Source organism: Zonotrichia albicollis, chromosome 26 (assembly GCF_047830755.1).
Source record: "Zonotrichia albicollis isolate bZonAlb1 chromosome 26, bZonAlb1.hap1, whole genome shotgun sequence".
NCBI lineage: Eukaryota > Metazoa > Chordata > Aves > Passeriformes > Passerellidae > Zonotrichia > Zonotrichia albicollis.
The window spans coordinates 5126425-5153197 of record NC_133844.1 but is presented as its reverse complement, the minus strand read 5'-3'; the positions used below and the strand labels follow the sequence as shown (position 1 = coordinate 5153197).

General features: G+C 50.3%; 1 protein-coding gene across 6 annotated transcripts in view; it reads right to left on the bottom strand.

Moving 5' to 3' along the window:
* Positions 1–1437: 1437 nt before the first annotated feature.
* LOXL2 (lysyl oxidase like 2) overlaps positions 1438–26773 on the bottom strand; it is an 84554-nt gene continuing 59218 nt past the window's right edge. For all 6 annotated transcript variants that reach the window (XM_074558998.1, XM_074558999.1, XM_074559001.1 and 3 more), the window contains 8 exons: positions 24569–24720; positions 22718–22885; positions 18005–18170; positions 15998–16241; positions 11232–11347; positions 8213–8349; positions 5939–6050; positions 1438–3073 (listed from right to left, as the gene is read on the bottom strand). In XM_074558998.1, the coding sequence (XP_074415099.1) occupies positions 2994–3073; positions 5939–6050; positions 8213–8349; positions 11232–11347; positions 15998–16241; positions 18005–18170; positions 22718–22885; positions 24569–24720 (1175 nt within the window). In that variant the 3' untranslated portion in view covers positions 1438–2993. The remainder of the gene's footprint in view (positions 3074–5938; positions 6051–8212; positions 8350–11231; positions 11348–15997; positions 16242–18004; positions 18171–22717; positions 22886–24568; positions 24721–26773) is intronic.

Sequence of the window (26773 nt, the reverse complement as noted above, 5' to 3'; positions counted from 1 at the left end):
TGAAATTCCCTGTGAAATTAAAATTTCATGTGAAATTCCATATTCAATTCCCTGTGAAATTGAAATTCCTAGTGAGATTCCTTATAAAATTGAAATTCCCTGTGCAATTCCATATATGAAATTCCCTGGGAAATTGAAATTCCATATGAAATTGAAATTCCCTGTGAAATTAAAATTCCATGTGAAATTCCATATTCAGTTCCCTGTGCAATTGAAATTCCCAGTGAGATTCCTTACAAAATTGAAATTCCATATGAGATTCCCTGTGCAATTGAAATTCCATATGAAATTCCATATGAAATTCCCTGGGAAATTAAAATTCCATGTGAAATTCCATATTGAGTTCCCTGTGAATTTGAAATTCCCAGTGAGATTCCTTACAAAATTGAAATTCCCTGTGAAATTCCATATGAGATTCCCTGTGCAACTGAAATTCCATGTGAAATTCCATATGAAATTCCCTGGGAAATTGAAGTTCCTTGTGAGATTTCTTATGAAATTGAAATTCCCTGTGAAATTAAAATTCCATATGAAATTAAAATTCCATGTGAAATTTCATATTCAATTCCCTGTGAATTTGAAATTCCCAGTGAGATTCCTTATAAAATTGAAATTCCCGTGAAATTGAAGTTCCTTGTGAGATTTCTCATGAAATTGAAATTCCCTGTGCAATTCCATATGAGATTCCACGGCAAATTGAAATTCCCTGTGCAATTCCCGGTTCTGCGTTTGCTCCCCTCCGGAGCGCGGCCGTTGTTGGATCCGAGCGTTTTCACTGCAGTATTAAATTCAGCTTTTCACTGTTCTGCTCACACAGAGCTGCTCCTTTTTTCCTGGTTTTTTTTTTGTTGTTTTTTTTTTTTTGTTTTTTCCTTTAATTTTTCCTTTCCTTGCCGAGCTGGGGTCGGTGCTGAGGAGCGCGGGAAGCAGCGGCACAGACGGGAGCGGGAAAAGAGCTGAAAATTCCCAAAAAACGCCTCGGAAATGAGGGATGGGGGCACTTTTGGGGTGTCTGAAATGATGGATGAGGGCACTTTTGGGGTGTCAGAAATGATGGATGGGGGCACTTTTGGGGTGTCTGAAATGAGGGATGGATGGAGGCACTTTTGGGGTGTCAGAAATGATGGATGAGGGAACTTTTGGGGTGTCTGAAATGATGGATGGGGGCACTTTTGGGGTGTCTGAAATGAGGGATGAGGGCACTTTTGGGGTGTCTGAAATGATGGAGGGATGGGGGCACTTTTGGGGTGTCTGAAATGATGGATGAGGGCACTTTTGGGGTGTCTGAAATGAGGGATGGGGGCACTTTTGGGGTGTCTGAAATGATGGATCAGGGCATTTTTGGGGTGTCTGAAATGAGGGATGGATGGGGGCACTTTTGGGGTGTCTGATATGAGGGATGGATGGAGGCACTTTTGGGGTGTCTGATATGATGGAGGCACTTTTGGGGTGTCTGAAATGAGGGATGGATGGAGGCACTTTTGGGGTGTCTGAAATGAGGGATGGATGGAAGCACTTTTGGGGTGTCTGAAATGAGGGATGGATGGAGGCATTTTGGGGTGTCAGAAATGAGGGATGGAGGCAATTTTGGGGTGTCTGAAATGATGGATGGGGGCACTTTTGGGGTGTCTGAAATGAGGGATGGAGGCACTTTTGGGGTGTCTGAAATGAGGGATGGAGGCACTTTTGGGGTGTCTGAAATGAGGGATGGAGGCACTTTTGGGGTGTCTGCAATGAGGGATGGATGAGGGCATTTTTGGGGTGTCTGAAATGAGGGATGGATGGGGGCACTTTTGGGGTGTCTGAAATGAGGGATGGATGGGGGCACTTTTGGGGTGTCAGAAATGATGGATGAGGGCACTTTTGGGGTGTCTGAAATGAGGGATGGATGAGGGCACTTTTGGGGTGTCTGAAATGAGGGATGGATGGAGGAATTTTGGGGTGTCTGAAATGAGGGATGGATGGATGAGGGCACTTTTGGGGTGTCGGAAATGATGGATGGAGGCACTTTTGGGGTGTCTGAAATGAGGGATGGATGGGGGCACTTTTGGGGTGTCTGATGGATGGATGGAGGCACTTTTGGGGTGTCTGAAATGATGGATGGGGGCACTTTTGGGGTGTCTGAAATGAGGGATGGATGGGGGCACTTTTGGGGTATCTGAAATGAGGGATGGATGGGGGCACTTTTGGGGTATCTGAAATGAGGGATGGGGGCACTTTTGGGGTGTCTGAAATGAGGGATGGATGGGGGCACTTTTGGGGTATCTGAAATGAGGGATGAGGGCACTTTTGGGGTGTCTGAAGTGATGGATGGGTGGAGGCATTTTTGGGGTGTCAGAAATGAGGGATGGATGGGGGCACTTTTGGGGTGTCTGAAATGAGGGATGGATGAGGGCACTTTTGGGGTGTCTGAAATGAGGGATGAGGGCACTTTTGGGGTGTCTGAAATGAGGGATGGGGGCACTTTTGGGGTGTCTGAAATGAGGGATGGATGGAGGCATTTTTGGGGTGTCTGAAATGAGGGATGAGGGCACTTTTGGGGTGTCTGAAATGAGGGATGGTGGCACTTTTGGGGTGTCAGAAATGATGGATGGAGGCACTTTTGGGGTGTCTGAAATGAGGGATGGATGGAGGCACTTTTGGGGTGTCTGAAATGATGGATGGATGGATGGAGGCACTTTTGGGGTGTCAGAAATGGGGGATGGATTGGGGCATTTTTGGGGTGTCTGAAATGAGGGAGGGATGGAGGCACTTTTGGGGTGTCTGAAATGAGGGATGGATGGGGGCATTTTTGGGGTGTCTGGCGCCCAACCCGAGTGCCGCGGGATGCAGGAGGAACCTTTGGGATGGGGCGGAGCTGGAGCTGGGGGGAGCTGGAAGCGCCCGGATGGAGGCAGAGGCTGCCGGAACGCAGAGTTTGGTTTGGTGGCGGCTCCGGTTCCCGAGGGCCGCGGTTGGGCAGGGCTGGAGCAGAGTCCGGGCTCGGTGCGACCCTACCGGGCAGAGACGTTGTTGTTTGTGAGTCCCCGCCAGTGCTCCAACTTCTGCTCCGTCTCCTCGCTGAAGGAGCCGCCTGCAGAGGGAACGGGGAGAGCAGGGGGTGAGCGGGACAGGGGAAACGGCTGGGAATGCTGGGAGAGGGTGGGAAAAACTGCTGGGAAATGCTGGGGGAGGGAAAAACAGCTGGGAACGCTGGGAGAGGGTGGGAAAACAGCTGGGAATATTGGGAGACGGTGGGAAAAACAGCTGGGAGAGGGAAAAACAGCTGGGAAATGCTGGGAGAGGGAAAAACAGCTGGGAGTACTGGGAGAGGGTGGGATAAACAGCTGGGAGTACTGGGAGAGCATGGGAATAACACCTGGGAACGCTGGGAGAGGGTGGGATAAACAGCTGGCAATATTGGGAGAGGGTGGGAAAAACAGCTGGGAGTACTGGGAGAGGTTGGGATAAACAGCTGGGAACGCTGGGAGAGGGTGGGAATAACACCTGGGAACACTGGGAGAGGGTGGGAAAAACAGCTGGGAATATTGGGAGAGGGTGGGAAAAACAGCTGGGAGAGGGAAAAACAGCTGGGAACGCTGGGAGAGCATGGGAAAAACAGCTGGGAGAGGGGAAAACAGCTGGGAGTACTGGGAGAGCATGGGAAAAACAGCTGGGAATCCTGGGATAAACAGCTGGGAGTACTGGGAGAGGGTGGGAAAAACAGCTGGGAGAGGGAAAAACCGCTGGGAACACTGGGAGAGCAGGGGGTCAGCAGGAAAGGGGGAACACCTGGGAATACTGGGAGAGGATGGGATAAACAGCTGGGAGTACTGGGAGAGGGTGGGAATAACACCTGGGAATGCTGGGAGAGGGAAACCTTGGGAACATGGAGAGAACATGGGAATAACCCTTGGGATCACCAAGAGAGCCGGGAGTGAGCAGGAGAGGGAATAACATCTGGGAATACTGGGAAAACCATTGGGAATGGGAGAGAATGGGAAAAACACCTGGGAACACTGGCAGAGCATGGGAACAACCCTTGGGACCACCAGGAGAGGGAAAACACCTGGGAATACTGGGAGAACATGGGGAAAAACCTTGGGATCACCAGGAGAGCAGGGGGTCAGCAGGAGAGGGAGAAACACCTGGGAATACTGGGAGAGGATGGGAATAACCCTTGGGAACACTGGGAGAGCAGGGTGTGAGCAGGAAAAACACCTGGGAATAGTGGGAGAGCACAGGGAAAACCCTTGGGAACAGTGGGAGAGGGAAGAACAACTGGGAATACTGGGAAGACCACTGGGAATGGGAGAGAATGGGGAAAACCCTTGGGATCACTGGGAGAGGTGGGAATAACCCTTGGGATCACCAGGGGAGAGGGAAAAACACCTGGGAATAGTGGGAAAACCATTGGGAACACTGGGAGAGCACAGGAAAAACACTTGGGAACATGGGGAAAGGAGAAAACCCTTGGGAGAGCAGGAGTTCAGCAGGAGAGGGAAAAACTCCTGGGAATACTGGGAGAGGATGGGAAAAACGCTTGGGATCACCAGGAGAGCACAGGGAAAATCATTGGGATCACCAGGAGAGCAGGGGGTGAGCAGGAGCAGGGAAAAGCACCAGGAGATAATGGGAAAAACACTCAGGATCACTGGGAGAGCACAGGGAAAACCCCAGGAGAGGGAAAAATTCCTGGGAATACTGGGAGAGGATGAGAAAACCGCTTGAGAGTATGGGGAAGACCCTTGGGAACACTAGGAGAGGGAAAAACACAGGATCACTGGGAGAGGATGGGAAAACCACTCTGGAATATGGATAAAACCCTTGGGAATACTAGGAGAACATGGGGAAAAACCTTGGGATCACCAGGAGAGCAGAGGGTCAGCAGGAGAGGGAGAAACACCTGGGAACATGGGGAGAGGATGGGAAAAACACCTGGGATCACCAGGGGAGGGAAAAACCCTTGGGAACACCGGGAGAGCACAGGATAAACACTTGGGAACATCAGGATTGGGTGGAATCAGTGCCCTGGAAATGAAGGGCTTAAAGGTTTGGGGTTAATTAAACGAAGTTTTAATTAAATCTTGCCCTAACTGGCACAGCCAGGAGTCCCAGGAGGGCTGGATATGGATTTGCAACACTGAATTACCCAAATTTCACTGGTTTGGTGCTTAGAAAATAAAGTGAGGCCCAACAAGGCCTGTGAGGGTGAGAGGGCTCTGCTCTGAACCAGAACCAAAATTTCCCACCTAATTTCACTCAAATTAGGACAAAGTGAAAGTTAAAACCGTTATTTTTAACCAGAACTATCTCCCAGCTGAGCTGCAGAGCCCAAACTGCTGGAATGGGCTTCACTTTGCTGAACTAGGTCACAGCCTGAAATGTGACACACAAGACCAGAATTTTCTGCTAAAATCCCAACAAAATAATGAGAAAAATCTGGATTTTTTTTTTTTTTTCCCAGGAAAAACATTCCTTGAAGAAGGGAATTTTCAAAGCTGGTTTTATTTGGAGCTGGGAGTTGTGTTAATTCATTTTTTTGTGGTAAAAACAGTCCTGAAAAGCCCCCAGGTTGATTCCATTTTCCATGGTTTTGACAATGGAATAAGCCAAATTTAAATCAGTTTGGCTTTGATATTTCCAGGACTAAAAAGAAAAATACTAAATGATAAAAATTATTTTTTTTTCCAAGAAAACAGAGATTTCCCTGACATTCCAGGGACATTTTAATTCCTGCCTGCTACAGCAGGAATTCTCTTTCCCACTGTTTTGTTTGCTTTCCAAGAGAATATTTGTGATTCCGATGAGATCCTAACTTGGCAAAATAATTTAATTTTGGGAAGAAGGAATTTCCCAGGACACTGGGATTGCACCAGGGCTTTCCAAGGAGGGTAAAACATGAAATTCCCTGTCTGGGAGGAATCCTTGGAGCATTGCAGGGGATCCCAGCCCTCACCTATGTGGCAGTTGTACATCCAGATGCGCTGCCCGTCGTAGCGGCTCCGGCATTTCATCACGTTGTTGGAATAATCCGACTCTGCCACCTCGTAGTTGGGGTTGATCACCACCTGGGAGGGGTGCAGGGACAGGGGTGGGGTTGTTAAAGGGGGATTTGGCAGGATCAGTTGGTTTTTTTACAGTATTTTTTAGCAAAAAATGGAAATGCGATTTGTTTTGTAAAGGGAGAGAAATGAGTCGAATAAAGGCAGGTCAGGGAATAAAGGCTGAGCCAGGGAATCCTGGGATGGTTGGGGTGGGAAGGGACCTGAAACCCCATCCAGAGCCACCCCTGGCAGGGCAGGGACACCTCCCAGTGTGCCAGGGGGCTCCAAGCTGGCCTTGGGCACTTCAGGGATCCAGGGGCAGCCACAGCTCCCTGGGAATGCCATCCCAAAATCCCATCTATCCCTGCCCTCTGGGAATGCCATCCCAAAATCCCATCCATCCCTGCCCTCTGAGAATGCCATCCCAAAATCCCATCCATCCCTGCCCTCTGAGAATGCCATCCCAAAATCCCATCTATCCCTGCCCTCTGGGAATGCCATCCCAAAATCCCATCCATCCCTGCCCTCTGAGAATTCCATCCCAAAATCCCATCCATCCCTGCCCTCTGAGAATGCCATCCCAAAATCCCATCCATCCCTGCCCTCTGGGAATTCCATCCCAAAATCCCATCCATCCCTGCCCTCTGGGAATGCCATCCCAAAATCCCATCCATCCCTGCCCTCTGACAATTCCATCCCAAAATCCCATCCATCCCTGCCCTCTGACAATTCCATCCCAAAATCCCATCCATCCCTGCCCTCTGGGAATGCCATCCCAAAATCCCATCCATCCCTGCCCTCTGGGAATGCCATCCCAAAATCCCATCCATCCCTGCCCTCTGGGAATGCCATCCCAAAATCCCATCCATCCCTGCCCTCTGAGAATTCCATCCCAAAATCCCATCCATCCCTGCCCTTGGCAGTGGGAGCCATTCCCTGGCAGAATTCCAGCATTTCTGGTTCCATTTCCAGGTGAGAATCTGCTCACCCGGTGGGTGGGTGAAGAGTTCCCAAGTCCTGTCTGTGCAAACTCAGCTCCCGGGTGTGAATAAATCAGGGAATGGTTTGGGTTGGAAGGGATTCAAATCCCACCCAGAGCCACCCCTGCCATGGCAGGGACACCTCCCAGTGCCTCAGGCTGCTCCAAACTCACCTTGGGCACTTCAGGGATCCAGGAGCAGCCACAGCTCCTCTGGAATTCCATCCCAGCCCCTTCCCACGCTCATTCCTTCCCAAAATCCCACTCCAATCTCACTTTTCCCAGTTTGAAGCCATTCCCTGTGTCCTGTCCCTCCATCCTTGTCCCCAGTCCCTCTCCAGCTCTCCTGGAGCCCCTTCAGGGCCTGTGAGGGGCTCTGAGCTCTCTCTGGAGCTTTCTCTTCTCCCTTGGGCACTTCCAGGGATGGAGCAGCTACAGCTCCTCTGAAATTCCATCCCAGCCCCTCCCCACGCTCATTCCTTCCCAAAATCCCACCCCAATCTCACTTTTCCCAGTTTGAAGCCATTCCCTGTGTCCTGTCCCTCCATGCTTGTCCCCAGCCCCTCTCCTGGAGCCCCTTCAGGCCCTGGAAGGGGCTCTGAGCTCTCCTGGATCCCTCCCTTCTCCAGGGGAACATTCCCAGCTCCCTCAGCCTTTCCTCCCGGCTGAGCTGCTCCATCTCTAATTCCCCTGAGCCCCAAATGTCCCTCCAAACCCCATTTTCCACTTCACACAGCACAAACAGAAACAATTCCTCTCCTTTCCCTCCTCCCCAGTGCCAGGGGTTGTTTTTAGACCCAGACTATTCCCCCCCACCATGGGCCTGGCCTGAATTCCTGCAAAAACCCCCAAATCTGCACCTGGGAATCCCAAAATTCAGGGAATGCTGCTTACAACCAGCTCCAAAGAGGGGTGCTGTGCTTTGGGGGTGTCACAGCACTGTCAGCAACATCAGCTGGGCTGAGCCTATCCAGGATTAGCTGGACTTGGATTTTTTTAAGACTTTAATCTTCTAACTGGGCCCTGATTTTTCCCTTGGGATCATGTGTTGATTATCCTTCTGGATAATCCTTTATATTTAAGGCATCTGGGAATAGAATCCCTTTATAAACAGAAGCTGGAGGTGTCAAACGAACAAATTTGGTGAATTCTGGATGTGATTGGTGGGATAGAAGCAGTGGGGGTGTCCCAGGTGCGTCTGTCCCACCTGGAACAGGTAATCCCCGGGGGGAACGTCGGTGATGTCGATCCACTGGCAGTCGATGTCGTGCCGATAAACGTCCCAGCAGCCCACGGTGATGCCCTGCTCCCCAAAGTTGGCACACTCGTACTGCTTCTGCACGTCTGCGGCAGGAGAGTTAAACAAAAAGTGTTAAATCCGCAGCAGAATTCCCAGAAAATTCCTGCTCGTTCGCCATGGACAGGGATGAACTCCAGGGGTGGTGGTTTGGGGGAGATTTAAGGAGCTGCCACCTATCAGCAGCTGGAGGCTTCTTTTGGAATTCCTCACTGGGTGAGGCAGAAAATGCACAATTTGGGGTTGTGGGGCAGCTCAGAGTTGGGACAGAGGGAGCTGAGGGTGGGAAAGAGAATGGGGGACCTGGGGGTTCCCATCCATCCATCATCCATCCATCCATCCATCCATCCATCCATCCATCCATCCATCCATATCCATCCATCCATCATCCATCCATCCATCATCCATCCATCCATGCATCATCCATCCATATCCATCCATCCATCATCCATCCATCCATCATCCATCCATCCATGCATCATCCATCCATATCCATCCATCCATCATCCATCCATCCATCCATCCATCCATCATCCATCCATCCCATTGATCTATTCCATCATCCATCCATCCATCATCCATCCATCCATCCATCCATCATCCATCCATCCATCATCCATCCATCCATCCATCCATCCATCATCCATCCATCCATCCATCCATCCATCCATCCATCCATCCATCCATATCCATCCATCATCCATCCATCCATCCATCCATCCATCCATCCATCCATCCATCATCCATCCATCCATCCATCCATCCATCCATCATCCATCCATCCATCCATCCATCCATCATCCATCCATCCATCCATCCATCATCCATCCATCCATCATCCATCCATCCATCCATCCATCCACCATCCATCCATCATCCATCCATCCATCCATCCATCCATCCATCCATCCATCCATCCATCATCCATCCATCCATCCATCCATCATCCATCCATCCATCATCCATCCATCCATCCATCATCCATCCATCCATCCATCCATCATCCATCCATCCATCATCCATCCATCCATCCATCCATCCACCATCCATCCATCCATCCATCCATCCATCATCCATCCATCCCATTGATCTATTCCATCATCCATCCATCCATCATCCATCCATCCATCCATCCATCATCCATCCATCCATCATCCATCCATCCATCCATCCATCCATCATCCATCCATCCATCCATCCATCCATCCATCCATATCCATCCATCATCCATCCATCCATCCATCCATCCATCCATCCATCCATCCATCATCCATCCATCCATCCATCCATCATCCATCCATCCATCATCCATCCATCCATCCATCATCCATCCATCCATCCATCCATCATCCATCCATCCATCATCCATCCATCCATCCATCCATCCATCATCCATCCATCCATCCATCCATCCGTCCATCCATCCCTGATCCATCCATCCATCCATCCATCATCCATCCATCCATCATCCATCCATCATCCATCCATCCATCATCCATCCATCCATCCATCCATCCATCCATCATCCATCCATCCATCCATCCATCCATCCATCCATCATCCATCCATCATCCATCCATCATCCATCCATCCATCATCCATCCATCCATCCCTCATCCATCATCCATCCATCATCCATCCATCCATCCATCCATCCATCCATCCATCCATCCATCATCCATCCATCCATCCCATTGATCTATTCCATCATCCATCCATCCATCCATCCATCCATCCATCCATCCATCCATCCATCCATCATCCATCATCCATCCATCCATCCATCATCCATCCACTGCCATCCATCCATCATCCATCCACTGCCATCCATCCATCATTCATCCATCCATCCATCCATCCATCCATCCATCCATCCATCCATCCATCCATCATCCATCCATCCATCCATCATCCATCCGTCATCCATCCATCCATCATCCATCCATCATCCATCATCCATCCATCCCTCATCCATCCATCCATCCATCCATCCATCCATCCATCATCCATCCATCCATCCATCCATCCATCATCCATCCACTGCCATCCATCCATCCATCATCCATCCATCCATCCATCCATCCATCCATCATCCATCCATATCCATCCATCATCCATCCATCCATCCATCCATCCATCCATCCATCCATCCATCCATCCATCCATCCATCCATCCCACTGATCTATTCCATCATCCATCCATGCAACATCCATCCATCCATCCATCCATCCATCCATCCATCCATCCATCCATCCCATTGATCTATTCCATCATCCATCCATCCATCCATCCATCCATCCATCCATCCATCCATCCATCCATCCATCCATCATCCCTCCATCCATCCATCCATATCCATCCATCCATCCATCATCCATCCATCCATCCATCCATCCATCCATCCATCCATCCATCATCCATCCATCCATCCATCCATCCATCCATCATCCATCCATCCATCCATCATCCATCCCACTGATCTATATCATCATCCATCATCCATCCATCCATCCATCCATCCATCCATCCATCCATCCCTCCATCCATCATCCATCCATCCATCCATCCATCCATCCATCCATCCCTCCATCCATCATCCATCCATCCATCCATCCATCCATCCATCCATCCATCCATCCCTCCATCCATCATCCATCCATCCATCCATCCATCCATCCATCATCCATCCATCCATCATCCATCCATCCATCCATCCATCCATCCATCCATCCATCCATCCCTCCATCCATCATCCATCCATCCATCCATCCATATCCATCCATCCATCCATATCCATCCATCCATCATCCATCCATCCATCCATCCATGGCTGGTTCCTGGCTCCTCCAGGCCACGTTCACCCCTCAGGAGCTGTCACCTCCTCGGGAAGGGGACGGGATTTTTGGGACACGGGGCCCTGGCACAGACCTGCCTCGCACTCGGTGTCCTCCAGGCAGAAGCTGGCCTTGTGTCCCTCGGCCACCTTGGTGCCATTGAGGTTCAGGAGGTCGTAGTGGGTGAACACCTCCATGCTGTGGTAGTGCCTGTGGGGACAGACAGGGACAATTAACCCGAGGGATCATTAATTTACCCCTCTAATTAATTTCCCTTTAATTCCCAGGGCTGAAGGGCCAAGTGGAGCTGCAGGAGTGGGACAACTCCAGCCAGGAAATATTCCCTGGGGATGATCCTGTGTGGTTCCATCACCCATCCTGCTGCCTCCTGGGATTTATTTACATTTAATTCCAGACTGGTTGGGTTGGGAGGAAAATTCCCAAGAAATATTCCCTGGGGATGATCCTGGTGTGATCCCTATCCCCCTCCTGCTTCCTCCTGGGATTTATTTACATGGAATCCCAGACTGGTTGGGTGGGGAGGAAAATTTGAGCCAGGAAATGTTCCCTGGGGATGACCCTGTGTGGCTCCATCACCCCTCCTGCTGCCTCCTGGGATGTATTTACATTTAATCCCAGACTGGTTCGATGGGGAGGGATTTAAGGATCATTTTGTTCCATCCCTGTCCACGGCAGAGACGCCTCCCCCCATCCCAGGTTGCTCCAAGCCCTGTCCCACCTGGCCTGGGACATTTATTAAGTCCCTTGCTCCAACTTTTGTGGGATGCCAATGTTTTATAGCGGCAGGAAGGGCAAAAAAATGCACCAAAAAATCATCCATTGGAGCAGCCCCATCATTTTCCAGGAATATTCCACACAGAGCTGGCTGTGCCCAGGCCTGGCTGCTTTTATAATTTAACTTTTCAAGCAGCAGAATGTGAATTCATCAGCAAAAAGCAACAGCTGGAGCAGCTTCTTTCACCCTGCTCAGAGCTGGGTTTTTGTGGGATCTCAGGATCTGAGTCCTGAGATGCCGAGCCACCGAGACCACCCTTGGGGGGCTCGGGAGTCCTGGAATGTTCCAGAAGTGTCTGGTGGCTGCACTTTGATCCTACACAGGAGACGACACCTGTATGAGGACAGGAGGGTTTCACCGGGGTGAATGGTGAAGGGATTGGTTAATTAGAGGGTGAAACACAGGGTTTAGGATTTCTGTACAGGGGGGTTTAGAGAAGTAAGATGGAGGAATTGGGGCGTGTCCTGTCCTTCTTCTTCTTCTTCTTCTCCTCCATCTTCTGTGGTGATGGTGGCACTTTGGGATTGGTCATTACTGAAAGTGCACCGGGTAATAAGAATAAATGGTATTGGGGAAAAATGATAAATATTGTACACGTAACAATGGGTATAAAGATAGGTGACCGCCTGGAGGGGGGACAGTGTGCTCATGGCTGGCTGCTGAGCAGAGCTCTGTCGGGCCGAGAGAAAATCTTTTAGATAAACAATTAATAAACATAAAAACCAGAAAGAAGAACTGAAGCCTCTTCTCGTCCTTCGATACGCGAGCTGTCCCAAGGCCACTCCGGGCCTTTCCAGGCCCCTCAAACAGCCGAAAACCGACAGGTTTTCACCCTGGAGACACTTCCTGGTTTTAAAGTGGGACGTGTCAGCCCAGCCTGGGGAACATTCCAGCATTCCAGGTCAGGAGAGAGCCCAGAGCCCGTGTCTGGAGCCCTGATTAGCAAAGCCAGGCCCAGCAGGGTGTGGGTGACGTTGGGTTTTTGGCTCAGCAGAGAGTCAAGCTGAGCTTTAGCCCAGCACGAGCTCAGGGCTGGGCACAGCAGCGCGGGTGATGCTGCTGCAACAGCCTGGGCTGGAGCCCAGCTGGGAACGGGGAGCAGATCCAGGGAATGAGGGAACAGGGAGAGGCAACTGAAGTGGGACCTGAAACCACTCTGTGCCACGCCAGCTTTGGGAATGGGAATCCAACTTTGGGAACCCCAGCTTTGGGACTGGGAATCCCAGCTTTGGGACTGGGAATCCCAGCTTTGGGACTGGGAATCCCAGCTTTGGGAATGGGAATCCCAATTTTGGGACTGGGAATCCCAGCTTTGGGAATGGGAATCCCAGCTTTGGGAATGGGAATCCCAGCTTTGGGACTGGGAATCCCAACTCTGGGACTGGGAATCCAACTTTGGGAATGGGAATCCCAACTCTGGGACTGGGAATCCCAGCTTTGGGAATGGGAATCCCAATTTTGGGAACCCCAGCTTTGGGAATGGGAATCCCAACTTTGGGAACCCCAGCTTTGGGAATGGGAATCCCAACTTTGGGACTGGGAATCCCAGCTTTGGGAATGGGAATCCCAATTTTGGGACTGGGAATCCCAGCTTTGGGAATGGGAATCCCAGCTTTGGGAATGGGAATCCCAATTTTGGGAACCCCAGCTTTGGGAATGGGAATCCCAACTTTGGGAACCCCAGCTTTGGGAATGGGAATCCCAACTTTGGGACTGGGAATCCCAGCTTTGGGAATGGGAATCCCAATTTTGGGACTGGGAATCCCAGCTTTGGGAATGGGAATCCCAGCTTTGGGAATGGGAATCCCAATTTTGGGACTGGGAATCCCAATTTTGGGAATGGGAATCATAACTTTGGGAATGGGAATCCCAGCTTTGGGAATCCCAGCTTTGGGAATGGGAATCCCAATTTTGGGACTGGGAATCCCAACTTTGGGAATGGGAATCCCAATTTTGGGACTGGGAATCCCAACTTTGGGACTGGGAATCCCAACTTTGGGACTGGGAATCCCAACTTTGGGAATGGGAATCCCGGCTTTGGGAATGGGAATCCAACTTTGGGACTGGGAATCCCAACTTTGGGAATGGGAATCCCGGCTTTGGGAATGGGAATCCCAGCTTTGGGAATGGGAATCCCAGCTTTGGGACTGGGAATCCCAATTTTGGGAATGGGAATCCCAACTTTGGGAATATCTGTTCTAACTTTGGGAATGTCTATCCTAGCTTTGGGAATAGGTATCCCAGCTTTGGGAATGTCTGTCCCAGGTGTGGGATTGTCTGTCCCAGCTTGGGGAATGTGTATCTCAGCTTTGGGAATGCCTATTCCAGTTTTGGAAATGGGTATTCCAGCTTTGGGAACGTGTATCCCAGCACTGGGAATGCCTATTCCAGCTTTGGGAATGCTTATCTCAAATTTGGGAATGTCTATCCCAGCTTTGGAAATGCCTATCCCAACTTTGGGAATGGCTGTCCTAGCTTTGGGAATGTCTGTCCCAGGTGTGGGATTGTCTGTCCCAGCTTTGGGAATGCCTATCTCAAATTTGGGAATGCTTATCCCAGCTTTGGGAATGTCTATCCCAGCTTTGGGAATGCTTATCCTAGCTTTGGGAATGGGCATCCCAGCTTTGGGAATGTGCATTCCAGCTTTGGGAATGTGCATTCCAGCTTTGGGAATACCTATCTCAAATTTGGGAATGCCTATCCCAGCTTTGGGATTGTGTATCCCAGACTTGGGAATGGGTATTCCAGCATTGGGAATGCCTATCCCAGCTTTGGGAATGGGAATCCCAGCTTTGGGGATGGGAATCCCAGCTTTGGGAATGGGAATCCCAATTTTGGGAATGGATATCCCAGCTTTGGGAATGGCTATCCCAGCTTTGGGAATGCCTATCCCAGCACTGAAAGAAAAAACCACAAAAAAAAGTGAAAAAAAAAAAAAAAGAAGAAAAATGGGCATAAATCCACTCCTTTCCAGCTGTAAAAATAATCAAGGCTGAAACACTTCCAATCACCACCATTGCTCACGGATTTACAGATGGGGCATGAGCAAAGGGGAAGGGGAGGAAATTTTTCCTGTGTTTCCCCTCACTAAAAAAAAAACCAAACCAACAATCCAGAAATTGCCATCTGCCAGAATGAAAAATGAAATCATTTTTCACTCCCTGCTTGGGGTCTTTCCCATTTTTATTCTACTTCCACATCCAAACAGGAGCTCCCAGGGCAGGAGGCAGAGCAGAGGCCCAAGGCCAAGGCCGGGCTGGTGTTTTGAGGCAGATTTGGCTCAAATCAATGAATTTGATGCGAGTTTGAGCTTCTCGAGCCTGAGTCAGGTTCTGAGCTATGCCTGAGTCACTCCCTGGGCTGTTTGCACTCTGCTGCTCACAGACTGGAAAGACTGAAGAGGGATTGAGTTCATCCCTGTCCATCCCAACTGGTTCCAGTTTGGAGCACAGATGGCTCCTGGCCTCTCCCTCACCCTTTCCCGTCCCACCTCCCTTCCACCGTGTCCAAAATTGCTCCAAGTTCTCCATTTTTCAGTGCTACCTGCACATCTCAGCACTTTGGGGAGATTATAAAGAAATCTAAGATTTAAGATTTAACGCTCTGGTGTTTAAGGTTTTTAAGGTTTAAGGTTTAAGGTTAAGGTTTTTAAGCAGGACAGGACAAAACTGGGACAAAACTGGGACAAAACCAGGACAAAGCTGGGACGAAACTGAGAAAAATGTGGGACAAAACCGGGATGAAACTGGGACAAAACTGGGACCAAACTGGGACGAAACTGGGATAAAACCGGGACAAAATTGGGCCAAAATTGGGCAAAACCAGGACAAAACTGGGATGAAACTGGGAAAAACGGGGATGAAACTGGGATAAAACCAGGACAAAGCTGGGAAAACACTGGGACAAAACCAGGACAAAACTGTGACAAAACCGGGACAAAGCTGGAAAAAACTGTGACAAAACTAGGACAAAACCAGGAAAAAACTGGAACAAAGCTGGGACAAGACTTCCCCGTGGCAGCAGGAGCCCCAGGGGGTGGCAGGGACCCCGGGGGTGGCACCCACCGGTGGCAGTCGTGCCACACCCAGGCGTGGCGGCCGTTCTTGGGCCTGAAGTCGGACTGGCCGTTGTTGTGGATCTGGGAGCTGAAGCGCAGCAGGCGCCGGTAGCCCGAGGTCAGCGAGGTGTTGTGGGCCGAGCTGGCCAGGCAGTTCTCCTCCAGGGCACACTGCAGCAGGAACATGGGCCTGTCCTCCAGGTAGGCCGTCTGCTCCACCAGCTCCGCGTTCAGCACCAGGTCAGGGGCGGCTGCGGTGAGGAATGGGCGGGGTAAATGAAATAAAATCACCCCGAAAGTGTTGCAGTGTGATTGCAGGGTTTACTCCAGAACCTCAGGTCCCTCTCCCTCTCCTCCCAGGTGTTTCAATCACCTCTCCCTTCCCTTCCCTTCCCTTCCCTTCCCTTCCCTTCCCTTCCCTTCCCTTCCCTTCCCTTCCCTTCCCTTCCCTTCCCTTCCCTTCCCTTCCCTTCCCTTCCCTTCCCTTCCCTTCCCTTCCCTTCCCTTCCCTTCCCTTCCCTTCCCTTCCCTTCCCTTCCCTTCCCTTCCCTTCCCTTCCCTTCCCTTCCCTTCCCTTCCCTTCCCTTCCCTTCCCTGTCTGTCCATCCTGGCATTCCAGAATTGGCAGATCCAAAGGATGCCCTCTACCCCTGGGGGCATTGGGCCATCCCGGTGTCCTTTGTCCCTTTGTCCCTCCCCTCCTGTCCCTGCTTGGTGGCTCCCTGCCCCTTCCCTGCCCCTCTCCCCGGGGTTAAAGGAGCAGCAACCACGGGCTCAGGGAGTTCTGTGGGAGCTGGTGCTGCATTCAGAGGCCTGTGGGCCAGAATAAAGCTCTGGGTCCAAACCCTCCATCAGAACCGACTCCTTTCCTTCACCAGCGCCTTAAAGCTTCTCCACAGAGGGGAACCTGAGGAGCAGCCCCTGTTATGGGGGGAAGCTCCATCCCAGCACCACCAGAGCTCCTGCAGGCCTGGCCTTGTCCCCATGGGCCCAGTGCAGCACCCAGCCAGGCAAAAGTTCCCTCACCACTCCCAAAAAGAACAATTTCTCCTGAATATCCAAATTAATCCTAGTCTTCAGTTTGAGTAGGAAAAGCCTGGGGTGGAACTATCAACCATATGGGAGTAGTTGACCTTAAATGCCATGCCATGCCATGCTGTGCCGTGCTGTCCCGTCTCGTCTCGTCCTGTCCTATCCCATCCCATGGATCCCATCCCATTCCATCCCATGGATCCCATCCCATCCCATGGATCCCATCCCATGGATCCCATCTTATGGATCCTATCCCATCCCATGGATCCCATCCCATCCCATGGATCCCATCCTATGGATCCTATCCCATCCCATGAATCCCATCCCATAGATCCCAACCCATGGACCCCATCCCATGGATCCCATCCCATCCCATGGATCCCATCCCATAGGTCCCATAGATCCCATAGGTCCCATCCCATCCCACTGGTCCTATCCCATCCCATGGATCCCATCCCATCCCATGGATCTCATCCCATGGATCCCAACCCATGGACCCCATCCCATGAATCCCATCCCATCCCATCCCATGGATCCTATCCCATCCCATGGATCCCATCTCATGGATCCCATCCCATCCCATGGATCCCATCCCATGGATCCCATCCCATCCCATGGATCCCATCCCATCCCATCCCATCCCATCCCATCCCATCCCATCCCATCCCATGAATCCCATCCCATCCCATCCCATGAATCCCATCCCATCCCATCCCATGGATCCCATCCCATAGGTCCCATAGATCCCATAGGCCCCATCCTATCCCATCCCATAGATCCCATCCCATCCCACCCCACCACAGGCAGGGACACCTCCCACAATCCCAGCTCTCTCCAAGCTGCCCTTGGACACTCCCGGGGACGGGGCAGCCCCAGCCAGAGCCTCTCAGGGAGTTACAATTCCGCGCTGTTTTGGCATATCCAGCTCCCCCGTTCCCCCTGCACTCCCCCTGGCCCGGGGGGCAGATCCCGGGTCACTCACTCTCGGAGCAGGACACGCCGGCCCCGAAGCGCCCCCCTCCCCTGGGGCAGGACACGTGGGCCCCGTCGTGCCGGCAGTGCGACAGCGACATCTCCGTGCCCGAGCACTTCACCCCGCTCATCACCACGTCGTCGGCGCTGACGTCCCCGTGCCAGTACCACGTTTCCTGGGCAAAAATAAAATGGCAGGAAATGGTGTTTCACACATTCCTTGGGGGTTAGTGGCTCTTAGGGGGATATTCACCTGCCTGAAGTGGGGATTGTCCCACCAGGGAAGATCAGGGCAAGACCCCACATTATCCATCAAAGGATGCTGGAACAGGGGACTCAGGGAAGTTGAAATTTTGTCACCAAACCCTTAAAAACCTTGAATCCCATCCAGTCCCACTCCATGTCATGGAGAGGGACACCTCTCACTATCCCAGGTTGTTTAAACCTGGTTTTGGGCACTTCCAGGGATCCAGAAATAGCCACAACTTCTCTGGGAATTTCATCCCAGGACCTCACCGCTGTTCCAGTGAAGAATTCATTCCCAATATCCCATCTCACTCTGCCCTCTAGCAGTGGGCAATTTATTCCCAATATCCCATCTAACTCTGTCCTCTGTCAGAGAAGAATTTATGAATTTATTCCCAATATTCCATCTAACTCTGTTCTCTGGCAACGGGGAATTTATTCTCAATATCCCATCTAACTCTGGCAGTGGGCAATTTATTCCCAATATCCCATCTCACTCTGTCCTCTGTCAATGGGGAATTTATTCCCGATATCCCATCTACCTCTGTCCTCTGGCAGTGGGGAATTTATTCCCAATATTCTATCTAACTCTGTCCTCTGGCAGTGGGGAATTTATTCCCAATATTCCATCTAACTCTGGCAGTGGGGAATTTATTCCCAATATCCCATCTAACTCTGTCCTCTGGCAGTGAGGAATTTATTCCCAATATTCCATCTAACTCTGGCAGTGGGGAATTTATTCCAGATATCCCATCTAACTCTGTCCTCTGGCAGTGGGGAATTTATTCCCAATATTCCATCTAACTTTGGCAGTGGGGAATTTATTCCCAATATTCCATCTAACTCTGGCAGTGGGGAATTTATTCCAGATATCCCATCTAACTCTGTCCTCTGGCAGTGGGGAATTTATTCCCAATATTCCATCTAACTCTGGCAGTGGGGAATTTATTCCCAATATCCAATCTAAGTCTGACCTCTGGCAGTGGGGAATTCATTCCCAATATCCCATCTCACTCTGCCCTCTAGCAGTGGGCAATTTATTCCCAATATCCCATCTAACTCTGTCCTCTGGCAGTGAAGAATTTATGAATTTATTCCCAATATTCCATCTAACTCTGTTCTCTGGCAATGGGGAATTTATTCCCAATATCCCATCTAACTCTGGCAGTGGGGAATTTATTCCCAATATCCCATCTAAGTCTGACCTCTGGCAGTGGGGAATTTATTCCCAATATCCCATCTAACTCTGGCAGTGGGGAATTTATTCCCAATATCCCATCTAACTCTGTCCTCTGTCAGAGAAGAATTTATTCCCAATATCCCATCTAACTCTGTCCTCTGGCAGTGGGGAATTTATTCCCAATATCCCATCTAACTCTGGCAGTGGGGAATTTATTCACAATATTCCATCTAACCCTGGCAGTGGGGAATTTATTCCCAATATCCCATCTAACTCTGTCCTCTGGCAGTGGGGAATTTATTCCCAATATCCCATCTCACTCAGTCGTCTGCCAGTGGGAAGCCATTCCCCCTTGTCCCACCATTCCGGTTCCTGATGAAACTTCCTCTCATCCCCCAGTTTTACCAAACTCATGGGAATGACACAACATCAACTCCCAAATCCCAGAACGTGGGAGAAGGGGAGGGGAGAGAGAATCTAAAAAAGTCCTCTGAGATCTGTCCGTGCCCGAGCTGGGAGCAGTTTCCAGGAACAGAAACCCCCGGTGTCCCCCGGCTCCCGTTGCCCCGGCTGTTTGGGAAGGCTGGGAGCACACAGGGCTGCCCTGTTCTGCACACTGGGGCTTTATGCTCCAGAGCTGGGGCAGCATAAGAGCCTTTTCTGTTCCAAATTCCAGCAGCCTCAGCTCAGGGAAAAAATGCCTTTTCCTCGCTGGACTCCCAGGGCTGTGTCAACAGAGGCAGGCAGTCGGAAAGGCCACACTCAGGGATTGGAGATCCTCAGCTCCCGGGGTTGGATGGGGGGAAATCAGCTGGAGGAAGCAGCTGGAGCAGGGAATGGCCCCAGCAGCACGTGGGCAGCTCCAGCCTCCTTCCTGCTGGGTGTCCCAGCCCTGAGTGTCCCCTGAGGACCTGCAGATCCCTCCCTGGCCGTGGAGAAAGGCTGGGATCTGTCCGTGAGCCCGGGGTGGCAGAGGCCATGGAATGGTTTGGATTGCTCATCCCATGGGCAGGGACACTTTCCACCAGCCCAGCTCACTCCAACCCTGTCCAGCCTGGCCTGGGACACTCCCAGGGTGGGGCAGGACTGAGGGGTCACTCCTGGCCAGGCAGGAGCAGCAGGGAGGGTTTGGGGCAGGAGAGGAGCAGGGAATACCAACAATTCATGGAGCTGCACTGGAGCAACTCCAGGGGCAAAATCCCATTTTTTCAGGAGGCCTGACCCCGGTTTGAACCTGACCTCTGCATTTCAGGGAGGGACAAGAGCCTGCATGCAGCCACCAGCCCAAGCAGGGATTGGTGAATGGCAGGAAACCTGAGCTGTGAGCAAACAACAGAGAACTCAGGGAAGCATTAGTAATCCCAATAATTTGGGATTATCACGAAATCCTTAAAAATCCTAAAACTCATTCAGTCCCACCCTGAGGCAGGGACTCCTCCCACTATCCCAGGTTGCTCCAAGCCCTGTCCAACCTGGCCTTGGACATTTCCAGGGATGGAGCAGCCACAGCTTCTGTAGAGAATCCATTCCAGCCCCTCCCCGGACTCCCAGGGAAGGATTTCTCCTGAATATCCAATCTAATCCTACTCTGAGTTTGAGCAGGAAAAGCCTGGGGGGGAACAATTCACCATAGGGGAATATGGACCTTAAATCCCCTCCCATTCCACCCCTGCCATGGGCAGGGACATCTTCCACTGTCCCTGGGTGCTCCAAGCTGGCCTGGGACACTCCCAGGGAGGGGCAGGACTGAGGGGTCATTCCTGGCCAGGCAGAAGCAGCAGGGAGGGTTTGGGGCAGGAGAGGAGCAGGGAATACCAACAATTCATGGAGCTGCACTGGAGCAACTCCCAGAGGCAAAATCCCATTTTTTCAGGAGGCCTGACCCCAGTTTGAACCTGACCTCTGCATTTCAGGGAGGGACAAGAACCTGCATGCAGCCACCAGCCCAAGCAGGGATTGGTGAATGGCAGGAAACCTGAGCTGTGAGAAAACAACAGAGAATTCAGGGAAGTAGAATGTTTTTCAGCAAATCCTTAAAAATCTTAAAACTCATCCAGTCCCACCCAGGTATGGACACCTCCCACTATCCCAGGTTGCTCCAAGCTGGTCTTGGGCACTTTCCGGACTGGCGCAGTCACAGCTCCTCTGGGAATTCCTCACCACAGCCCCAGGGCAGAATTTATTCCCAATATTCCATCTAACCCTGCCCTCTGGCAGTAGGAAGCCATTCCCCCTTATCCCATCATTCCAGTTCCTGATGAATTCTTTCACTTTTTATCCTCCACAGCTCCATCTACTCCAAATCCCAACCTCCACGTAGATGTTGTACAAGGAGATTTTACTCTCAAGGTAAACAAGAGGTAAACGTGTTGTACAACAAGATTTTACTCTCAAGGTCTTTCCTTGGAGCTCCTTTTGGAATGACCCTTCCTCCTCCTCCTCCTCCAGCACCCCAACCCAGCCATGCAGGTGTGAGGCCCAGGCAGGGGCTGGGTTAGGGTTAAGGTTAGGGTTAGGCTTGGGGTTAGGGTTAAGGTTTAGGGTTAGGATTAGGGTTAAGGTTAGGGTGAGGGTTAAGGTTAGGGTTGGGGTTAAGGTTAAGGTTAAGGTTAAGGTTAAGGTTAAGGTTAAGGTTAAGGTTAAGGTTAGGGTTAAGGTTAAGGTTAAGGTTAAGGTTAAGGTTAAGGTCAGGGTTAGGGTTAAGGTTAAGGTTAAGGTTAAGGTTAAGGTTAAGGTTAAGGTTAAGGTTAGGGTTAGGGTTAAGGTTAAGGTTAAGGTTAAGGTTTGAGTTAGAGTTAGGGTTAGGGTTAGGTTTGGGGTTAAGGTTAGGGTTAGGGTTAGGGTTAGGGTTAGGATGGGACAGGGCTCACCTGGAAGGCATGGCTGGATTAGGGTTAGGGTTGTGGTTAAGTTTAGGGTTAGGTTTAGGGTGGGACAGGTCTCACCTAGAAGGCGTGGCTGGGTTAGGGTTAGGGGTTGTGGTTAAGTTTAGGGTTATGTTTAGGGTTGGGGTTAGGATGGGACAGGGCTCACCTGGAAGGCATGGCTGGGTTAGGGTTGTGGTTAAGTTTAGGGTTAGGTTTAGGGTGGGACAGGTCTCACCTAGAAGGCGTGGCTGGGTTAGGATTAGGGGTTAGGGGTTGTGGTTAAGTTTAGGGTTAGGGTTGTGGTTAAGTTTAGAGTTAGGTTTAGGGTGGGACAGGGTTAGGGTTAGGGTTAGGGTTAGGGTTAGGGTTAGGGTTAGGGTTAGGGTTGTGGTTAAGTTTAGGTTTAGGGTTAGGGTGGGAGAGGGCTCACCTGGAAGGCGTGGCTGGCGAAGCCCAGCCCCAGCTGCCTGCACACCACCATGGCCTCCACGGTGCCCCAGTTGTGGCTGCAGACCGTGCCCCACCTCAGGGTCCCGTTGCGCTCGGCCAGCACCTCCACGCGCCCCTCGTAGGGGTTGCGGCCCCCACTCAGGCGAAGCTGCAGGACAGAAACCCCTCAATCCACTGAAAATTTCCACGGGAAGGGGAAATAGGTGAGGAAGAAGGTTTTGTTCCCTCAGAATTTTGGAATTTTGGATGTCCCCAGCTGGAAGTGACCTGGGTGCTGCACAGCAGAAATCCTCCCCTTTAACACGGACCTGGAGAAACCCTGGTGAGGGATTTCCCTCCCACAGGGGGAATTCTGTCAAAAAGCAGAGCTGTGGGCATTGACCTGTAGGGATTCACAGATTATGACCTTTTGGCTGGGTCTTTGTGCTGGAATCTGCTTCCAGTCAAGGCCTGGCATTCCTGACACAGAACTGGGACGTTGACACGTTGGCTGTGAATGAAACACCCACGGGGTGGATGAGGAGTCAGGAAAAGATGAACACATTCCCAAATCTTTCATAGGAACAATGACTCAGGGCAGTCTGGCTGTGCCGCACCGTGTCCCATCTTTGTGTGGGGGCTCCCCAAGGGGAAGGAAGGCACTGGGAGCCATCCAGGGATGGAGCAGCACTGGGAGTCTGCTGTGGGTTTGAGCTCAGGGAGTTCAGCTCTGCTCCCACTCTGGCAGGGCAGGGTCCAGCCAAGCCCAGCAGTTAAACGGGTTGGACCAGCTGCAGAATCCCCTGGGAAATCTTCCCTTCCCTGCTCCTTTAGACCTTTGGGAGGAGCACTCAGAGGAATCTGTGTCTGGTTCATGCAGCTAGCACGGAATCATGGAATGGTTGTGTTGGAAAAGGTTGAAAATTGGGTTAAAAATCACCCAGTGCCACCCTCTGCCATGGGCAGGGACCTTCCACCATCCCAGGTTGGTCCAAGCTCCTTCCAGCCTGACCTTCCTCATTTTCAGGACTCTGAGGCTGTCGCCACGATATTTTATGAAAAATACCTTTGCCAGGGTTTTTCTCCTGAGAAGCTGAGAAGCCTCAGAGGAAAGGAAAAACAATAATTATCCTGCTGCTGTGGAATGCCACAGGTGCATCTTTGCTTGGTCTCATGTGGTTGTTTTTAATTAATGGCCAATCACAGTCCAGTTGTTAATTAATTAAAAACAATAATTATCTGCTGCTGTGGAATGCCACAGGTGTATCTTTGATTGGTCTCATGTGGTTGTTTTTAATTGGTGGCCAATCACAGTCCAGCTGTTTCGGACTCTCTGGCCAGTCACAAGATTTTATTATCATTCCATTCCTTTCCTTGCAAGCCTTTTGATGAAATCTTTTCTTCTATTCTTTTAGTATAGTTTTAATATATAATTTTAGTATAGTTTTAATATATAATTTTATAGTTATATAGTTTTAGTATAGTTTTAATATATAATTATATATTTTAGTATAGTTTTAATATATAATTTTCTTTTTTAGTTTTAGTATAGTTTTAATATATAATTTTCTTTTAATATAACATATATAATAAAATAATAAATCAGCCTTCTGAAACATGGAGTCAAGATTCTCATCTCTTCCCTCGTCCTGGGACCCCTGCAAACACCACATGAGACGAGTTCAGGGGAGCTCAAAACCCACATAAAATGGGACATTCATCCTCATTTCCCCTCCTTTTTTAGGCAAAACCTGAATTAAATACTCACAGCTTGGGTGAAATGATTCCTGCCCAATTCCTGCCTAAAATTCCACCCAAAATTCCCTCCCAGCTGGGTCCCTCAGCCCCTCACCTGGTTCTGGAAGCCCATGGCTGGCACGTTGCACCTCACAGCAGCATCCTCCTCGTGGTTGCAGCCCTGGGACTCGGTGTTGAACTTGCAGTCCGTGACCGACTTCTCAAAGCCCGTGCAGTCGATCTCGTTCAGGTGGATGGGACCCATTCCTTGGGGAAAAAAAATAGGGAAAAAATCCTTTTGTGTGGTGAGGGAACACCCCAGCAGGTTGTGAACACCACAGTGACCTCCAGCATTCTAAACTTGGAAAAAATCTGCTGATTTTTTGTAAAAATAAAACAAAAATCTGTGAAGTTATTGTTATAATTTCACCGTTAAATTCTTTCCAGTACTCTCTGCAACTCAAGCATGCAAGAATCTCAGGAAAAACCAAGTTTCCACTGTTTCATAATTTACAAACTTCACAAATTGTGACCTTTTGGCTGGGTCTTTGTGCTGGAATCTGCTTCCAGTCAAGGCCTGACATTCCTGACACAGAACTGGGACGGTGACACGTTGGCTGTGAATGAAACACCCACAGGGTGGATGAGGAGTCAGGAAAAGAAATCTGGGGCAGGTCGAGGATTCCAGCACTGAGGGAAACAGCAGAGAACAGCTGCAGAGAATGGGCTCGAGGTGCTGGCACAAAAATGGAATAATTTGGGTCTTCTCAGGATAAGCAGCAGCAGAAAATTGAAATTTCCATCAGAAAAGCATGGAAGGGAATGATCCTCCTGCAAAACTCAGCTCCTGCTTCCAAAACTGGTTAGAAAGAACAACAAGGCAGAGATGTGAATGTGTTGGGTTTAATTTCACCCACAATTTACTACTGGGGTTTGGGCAGCTTGGCCAGCCCTGTGTCCACCCCTCACACCACAGCTGGGCAGGGCGGGAGGACATTCCTGGGGGAGGCTGCTGGGAACGGGAATTTTGTCCCTTTTTTTGCTTCTCTCTCATTAAAATCCCGTGGTGGGAGGACATTCCTGGGGGAGGCTGCTGGGAACGGGAATTTTGTCCCTTTTTTTTGCTTCTCTCTCATTAAAATCCCGTGGTGGGAGGACATTCCTGGGGGAGGCTTCTGGGAATGGGAATTTTGTCCCTTTTTTTGCTTCTCTCTCATTAAAATCCCGTTTGTGGTTCCCATCTGGAGCGGGCAGTGCTTCCCAGTGGTTCCGCAGCCACCAAAGGGCTGAGGGGGAGCAAAGCCCAGAGCAGAACTGGAGGAGAAGCTCCAGGGGTGCAGGAGGGAGCCAGGCCAGCATCCCCAGCCGGGCAAAGCCATCCCAGCGGGATGACAACGATGGCAAAGAGGACAAAGGACAAGGGCAGGGCCTCTCTGAGCCAGAGAACCCTGGCAGGGCTGCTCTTCTTGGCCAAATTACGGCACACGGGGCCACAGAAATGGAGCCAAATGTTGAAATGTGAGGAAAATTGTATTTCCTCCCATGCCATTGCGCCTAAAAAACCCCAGGATTAGGCCTGTCCATCCAACGTTTGCCTTCACCTACTCCTTGGAGTTTAATTCCAGGATATCAACACATCCATGTGCCACTGTCATATTTTCTGAAAAAATTCTTTGCCCAGGATTCTTCTCCTGGGAAAGTGAGAAGCCTCAAAAAAATAAAAACAAAACCAACAAAACAACCAGAAAATGATAATTATCTGATTTGCTTCTCCTGTGTTTTGCTGCTTTGGAATGTGGTTAGAGACTGTTTATCCAACATGTGAATTGTTTTCATTTAAGGACTAATCACGGTCAGGCTGTGTTGGGACTCTGGAAGGAGTCACAAGTTTTTCTTTATTATCTTTTAGCCTTCTGTCTTATCCTTACTCTATTCTTTAGTATAGTATTCTTTAACATAATATAGATCATAAAATAACAAATAAACCTTCTGAAAACATGGAATCAGATGCATCATTCCTCCCTTCAATGGAGGTCTCTGAAAATACCACATCCATGAGCTCTGGGCTCAGTGTCTCCTCCTTTTGTGGAAAAAAGGGTGAATTGTTTAATCTGGGTCTTTGAAAGGTGGATAAATCCTTTCCCACACCCTGAGCTCTGTGGAAGGCACTGCTCTCCCACTTTGCCTTGACTTTCTCTTTCTCCAGGCAGCACTGACAGAACCAGAGGACACGGTCTCAAAGCTGAGCCAAGGGAAATATCATAGGTTGGGTATTAGGAAAAAGTTTTTTATGGAAAGAGTGATAAAGTTCTGGAATGTT